General features: G+C 42.0%; 1 protein-coding gene across 1 annotated transcript; it reads right to left on the reverse strand.

The window, feature by feature from the left end:
- Positions 1–259: 259 nt before the first annotated feature.
- Positions 260–6,478, reverse strand: LOC116378663 (semaphorin-6C-like). Its single transcript, XM_031840564.1, has 5 exons — positions 6,256–6,478; positions 5,566–5,623; positions 3,404–3,460; positions 2,948–3,049; positions 260–506 (listed from the first exon to the last, which is right to left on the reverse strand). Exons 1-5 carry the CDS (start codon positions 6,402–6,404, stop codon positions 375–377), a joined length of 498 nt encoding a protein of 165 aa, XP_031696424.1. The 5' UTR covers positions 6,405–6,478; the 3' UTR covers positions 260–374.
- Positions 6,479–6,494: the final 16 nt, after the last annotated feature.

Below are 6,494 nucleotides of genomic sequence, written 5' to 3' on the forward strand. Positions count from 1 at the left end.
AGAGGTACATGTTGTACTTTACACTGTACTACATCTCAGAGGTACATGTTGTACTTCTTATGTTCCTTCTCACAGCATCATCTGATGATGTCATAGAATAAGATGCATTGATACAGATTAAAGAAACTAATTACAATGAAACACACACATTACTGCAGCAGAAACATCAGATATAACAGTAAAACATTTTACTGAGCAATGAATATTTTACTGTAACTGCTACTATTACTCACATACTTTTACTTTGTGCAGTTCTGAATGGGACTTTTCCTTGTGGTAAAGTACTCTCATTGTGTGGTATTCGTACTTTTACTGCAGTAGAGGACTTGAATACTTCCCTGACTACACACGTGGAGATGGAGGTTGTGAATACATCACACAGAGAGACGAGATGAACGAGTGTTTGATGACTCACCAGCGAACAGTCCGACGTTGGACTGACCGGACTCAAAGGGACACCGAGCCTGACCCACCAGCTCCTCCCCGACCTGCTCCAGAGACGTCATCTGAGAGGAGACACACGTACCGCGAAGTAGTAAAAGTACACGTCACGCAGTACTAGACGGAATGTACGTAAACTCTTCTGGTGTCAGTCAGTGTTCAGCAGAGACTCTCAGCCACATGAAGTAACAGAGTGAGAGCAGCGTCTCTTTAAGAGGACCACACGTATATATGTGCTTATTCATGAATAACAAGCTCAGCGATATGTTTGTTTCAGATTTATTCTCATTATTATCTACCAAAGTTCTTCCTCGTTCTCAGAGTTTTGGCTCTTTTTGTTAAAAATAAGAAAACCATGAAAGTAAAGAGAATAAAATGACACCCCAGAGTTTACTTTCATCGTTTCAAGTGTTCATCGTAAGTTAAAGTGATTTTCATTTCAGCACCGTGGACAGCTCCTCAGCAGGTTCAAAATACTGTTCTGTCTCCTAAAATCCACCAAAACATTTTAAAACTCCACGACGACACGTCATCAGACTCATTAACATATTCTATATCAGTGTTTCCAGCGTTTTCATTCCTGGCTACTTTATGACGGAAGCACTGATCCTCCTGGAGCTCTACAGCATGGCGGCTAGGCTAACCGTTAGCATGCTGGTGAGAGCAGCACACGCTAAAGCAATGATTGATGGACACACGTGAAGACGGATCAGTGCATTGTTTATGTTTTCATATAGAATTCAGTCACTCTTGTTTCAACAAATAAATACAAATATTAAAAATAATTCATGATTTTTGTCAAGTTTATTGTAATGAACTGTAAATATGTAATTTCATTAACATATAGTATATATAAGATACTACAGAGATGGAAGGCTTGTGTTTGAATGTCACTATCCTGAAGAGAATCTCAGAATAAAGACATGAAAGCTCAGGACATGTTTCAGACTCTCTGGACATTTAAACTTTAGTGCTTCGCTCTGAAATCACTTTAAATAATACAGTTATCTCCACTTACCGTATGTATTACCATTATAACTATGTTTATATATGTTTATATATGTTTAGACTGGTGGAATGAGTGTCTCTAGTATTTAGTGCTGACATGTATATTAATCACTATTTCTTTACAGTGCAGATGAATAATAATGATCTTGATATAGAAACATGACTGAAGCATTCTTTCAAGTAAAGATTTAACGTTTGATTAAAAAACACTTCAATCATATCGATCATCGATCACAGTAGAATATATGTTTAGAGCTTCATCGCTGATTATCTGTGGAGCTGCATCCAGTGAAAGACTTCCTGTTCTTTACAAGCCGGGTTTTATTTTCTGCCATCAATCAATAGGATGAGAGCAGCTCAGTTTTCCCGAGTGCTGCTTCTCTCCTTTTGGATCCAAATAGAACAGGAAGCAGAGCTCCTCGTCTGCAGGTAAACTTGGGTTTTCTTCCCGCCGCCGGAGGTTTCAAAGCACAGGAAGCTGCTGCTAAACGGGGTCAACGCCTGTCAATCAAACTCACGGCACCACGGCAAGGTGAAAAAAAAAAAAGGTGTCGGGGGGGGGGGGGGGGCACGACTCTGGATTGACACCTGAGATTGTGGCTTTTTGTGAAGGTGTAGTGTTTGGTCCTGACGAGGCGTCTCGAGCTGCCTGACACTTTCAATTAGGAGCTGAAGGAGCCCCGCCACAATAAAAGTCACCTCGTCGCCTCTCTGCTCATTAAGCCACACACATACACACACACACACACACACACACACACACACACACAATACTGTGCAGGGAAGGTTACATTTAAACCGAAGCTAATTCATTTGTTTTTAAAATAATTATAAAGCAGTAAGTTGGTAGTTAAAGGTTTTATTTACGGTATTCAGAGCATTAATACCATAATACACTACATCATCTATGTAAAGATATAGAGGAGTAAAGAATGAGTCTGTTATCAGAGCTTCTCTGAGCTTTGTGACATACAACAGGAAATAATGCTCAATCATCTGTGTTTATTCCATGTAACCACACACAAGGAAGTATAATCAGACTTTCCTCCAGGAGACCGAACGAGAAGTAAACTCAGCAACACTTCTGTACTGATTTTAACCCAAAAGAAAATCTTTTCCTCAAACCCAACCAAGTCGTTTTGTTTTTGTTGTTTAGTGTGAACACTGAATTTTATTTTGAAAAGACTATGAGCGGAGATTTAAACGTGTTGCTGAAAAAACGCACAAAAAAAGAGGAGTATGTTTTTTGTATCACAGGAACCGTTGTGTGAGGATACGCTGTGTTAGTGCTGCACTGGTTAGCTAACTGCCTCCGCTCCGCTAAAGTTATGAAACATCTGGACAGACCCGCTACTTTTATTTTGAAAGCACAGTCCTCTCCAGTGTGATTGAAGTATTTCCTGCTCTGATCAGGTCTTAAAATACATTAAAACGATGGACATGAAGCTGGAAAAGAAGTCTTCATCAACGGCTGAGAACATGCAGAAAGCCCGTTTACCTTGTAGTTTCGGCAGGTGGGGTTGAAGGCGTTGGTGCCGCAGGCGAACAGCGTCTCGTCGTTTCGTGGCACCAGAACTTTGACGTAGTTGTAGCACTCGTCCTAGAAACACCAACACCAGAGTGTGACGACCCTCATTCATCGTGACACAAACATCGTATCTTTACAAGAACGACAAGTCTTTAATATGTTCGTTTTACAGAAGCAAACAGAGGCTTTCTAATTTTATCTTTGGTGTCGCTGAACTTTAAGAAATTAAGCATCATAGCTGATTATTTATCAAGTCCGTCAGCGATGAAACGTTTTCCTAAAATAGTTTCTGCAGGTTAGAACTAACAAAACGTGTCTGATTTCATCTACGTATTTAATTCTGCATCCGTCCATAAACACAAATAAATGAAAGTGAGAAAACCACAGAAGAAGAGGAGGTTCTGAGGTAATGAAACAGAAACTCACGCTGTTCTTCCCTCTGACCGTACACTTGCTGACGTCTTTGGATCGCCACGTCAGCTTCTGAAACAGGAAGATGTTTGTTGATGAGAACTGAATGCAAACACTCAGGTGAGGAGTAGGACTCAGAAACACTCAGGTGAGGAGTAGGACTCAGAAACACTCAGGTGAGGAGGAGGACTCAGAAACACTCAGGTGAGGAGGAGGACTCAGAAACACTCAGGTGAGGAGTTATTGAATCTGAGCCGACCAATACATCACTCCCAACATGGACGTAGAAATTACATTTATGTATCTACAATTACAAGAACTCTTATCTTTTCATCTTTTTAAAGTGATGACATAAAAAAAAATATCACGACCAACATTCAAAAAACCTCAATAGTTTAATAGTTTAAGTTTAATGTAAATGCACAGTATTTTTTAACCCTCACACAACAAACACTGTTGTTTTATAACCGTCGTGAGTCATAAACATGGCAATATTTCCCATTTTTTACTCTCCATCCCACATGAACAGAATGTGGCGTTGGCTGATATCGTTCCCTCTGATATGCAGGAAGATTATCTATTATTATGGAAGATAATGTGTAAAAACCTCCATCGAGAACAGATTATTTCCACCTGAGAGACATAATAGCGGAACAAAAATGACAGAAATGTGTCGTTGTGGACGTTGAACAGGTGAAGATGTCAGACGTGAGGACAACACGAGTTCATAAAATAAAACATTTAACACTTTCCTTTAAAGACAAACATACAGAGAGGAGGACTGAAAGGTCGGATCACTGATAACGAGACTAACATCTCACATCAAAGAGCTGCTGTGGGCCGTCCCACAATGCACCGGGAGGCCCATTACGGTCGGGGGGGGGCACCCTGTAACCTCTCCTCTTTGATGAGGAGGAGGTGTGCAGATCAAAGGGAAGCGCGTCCTTTGTGTTACGAGCTGCTGTAGTTTTGTTCTGCCGCTCTGATATTCACTGCGTAAGGAAAACAAGAAGAAGAAATGCTTCTCTGCGTTTGTCAGCCGTCAGGTTTAATGCCGGTCTCGGCGCTTTGAGGGAAAGATTCTAACGTGAGACAGAAATCACAGAGCGGAGCAGCAGCTCAGAGTCTGTGTGATGTTTTCTAAAAGAAGCTAGAAACTCAATCCTAGTGTGACGGGAAAGAGACGGTGACATAGAAGTGGTTTCCGTGGTCGTTTGACAAGTACAAAACAAAAATGGCGACGGCTGTCACTTGTGATGGTGTCAACACACGTCAGTGTTGTCGCAGCTCGCCAGGAAGAGACTAGAAGCAGCTCTGGAGACGGATGGCTGGCTAGTTAGCTAGCTAGCTTGTCTTTCTCCAGAGCAGCAGGGAATGAGGCGGAGGTGCCGTTAGACCGCTGACCACAAGCTTGCTTATTTTCTGTAACCAATGTAGCATTAAAGCATGGTGGAATTAGCAGGCTAGCAAGGTAGCTAGCTGACTTTTCCTTCTCCAGAGCGACAGGGAGGCGGAGGGACCATCAGACCCAGTGCTGCAGCTGTTCAGCTCATTTTCTGTAATCAGTGTAGCATTAAAGCATGGTGGAATCAACAAGCTAGCTAACTAGCCAGCTGTCCACTAATGTTAGCTTGCTGTACGTTGGAAATAGCCAGCCAGATGCTGCTAGTTAGCTAGCCAACTTGTCTTTCCGCGATATGTAGGCGAGTGAGGCAGAGACTCAGCGCTGCCGCTGACCACAATCTTGCTGTTCAGCTTATTTATCCAGCATCACTTCACCGGCTTGAAGTTACAGGATACGTCCTAAAACATTCAGCCCTGGATGATATCAGCGCTCTGTCCTGATCTTTACTGTTTACCTGAGATTACTTTGTCTCACTCATTAGTCCTGAAAGCCTTTTCTTTTCTCTGTTCTGTCTGAAATCAACGAGCCATTGTTTCAAGCATGACTTCACAGTTCAAGTGTCTCGTCTGCAGCTGTTATCACGGTGAAATCTCATAAATGCAGAGCTGGAATGGAAGTAATCGTCTGTGGATAGAACCGTGTCCCTCCGCGGTTCAGAGGTCGACCACGTTGAGTGACGGATTCTGTACCTCGTCCGACTGTCTGGGTGCAAAAACATTTGTGTTTTCAAAGAAGCTACAAATAAAAGTGTTGATCATATAATTTGACTCACCAGCCGAGGGACGAACGCCTCTGAAGCCGTCGTCAGGTTCACTGCAAACACGTGATCCCTGAGGAGTTGAAAGCACCGAGTCAGCGCTCATCATGCTGAGTCACACCTCGTACATTCATTCATGCATTACAATAAATGTGCTGTTTATACGTTATACATTTTGATGAGCTTGTTTGTGTCAAAATCAGCCTTTATCACGTCTGTCCGTGTCTTTAACATGTTATCATGACTTAATCTACGTCTTATGAAGTTAGTCATTTAATATTTTCCCAGAATTCATCTTAAAACAAGCAGTTACAAGCAACAGAGCAGATCAGATCTAACCAGACAGAATAGATAATACCACAAAGCATAAGAACACAGATCCAGATACTTTTTAAGTAGAAAAACTTAAAAGTACATTGATGATGAAGCCCTGATTGTGGATTTCAAGCGACTTGAGAGGACGTCAAACACAAGAAGAAAGACAGAAAGTAATTTAGTTCATTGATGATATTTGTAAATATTTCCTTCAATCTGCAAGATTAACAGAACAGAAGATAACGTGTTGCTGCTCTCAAAGGCCGACTAACGTCCAAAGATCACACAGAAACCATTGTTTTGGTGAGTTTCTGTGTCTCCAGTGGATTTCTTTCCATTTTATCGTTGAACATCTAAATGGTGTGTGTGTGTGTGTGTGTGTCGGCTGACCTGGCAGCGATGTACAACATGTGGTTGATGCGTAACAACCTCTGGAAGTCCAGACCCAGACGCAGCGTGTCGTTGTCCTGAAGCAAACCCTGAAAACCTGGAAACTGGTAGGACTCTGCAGAGAGAGGACAACGACACAGAGAGAACATTAATGAACGGAGACAAGAAGAAGCTTCATGTTGATGGGACACACTGCATTCTCTCTAGTGACCACCAGGGGGCGACTCCTCTGGTTGTAT

Source organism: Anarrhichthys ocellatus, unplaced genomic scaffold (assembly GCF_004355925.1).
Source record: "Anarrhichthys ocellatus isolate YVR2014 unplaced genomic scaffold, GSC_Weel_1.0 scaffold2957, whole genome shotgun sequence".
Taxonomy (NCBI): Eukaryota; Metazoa; Chordata; class Actinopteri; order Perciformes; family Anarhichadidae; genus Anarrhichthys; species Anarrhichthys ocellatus.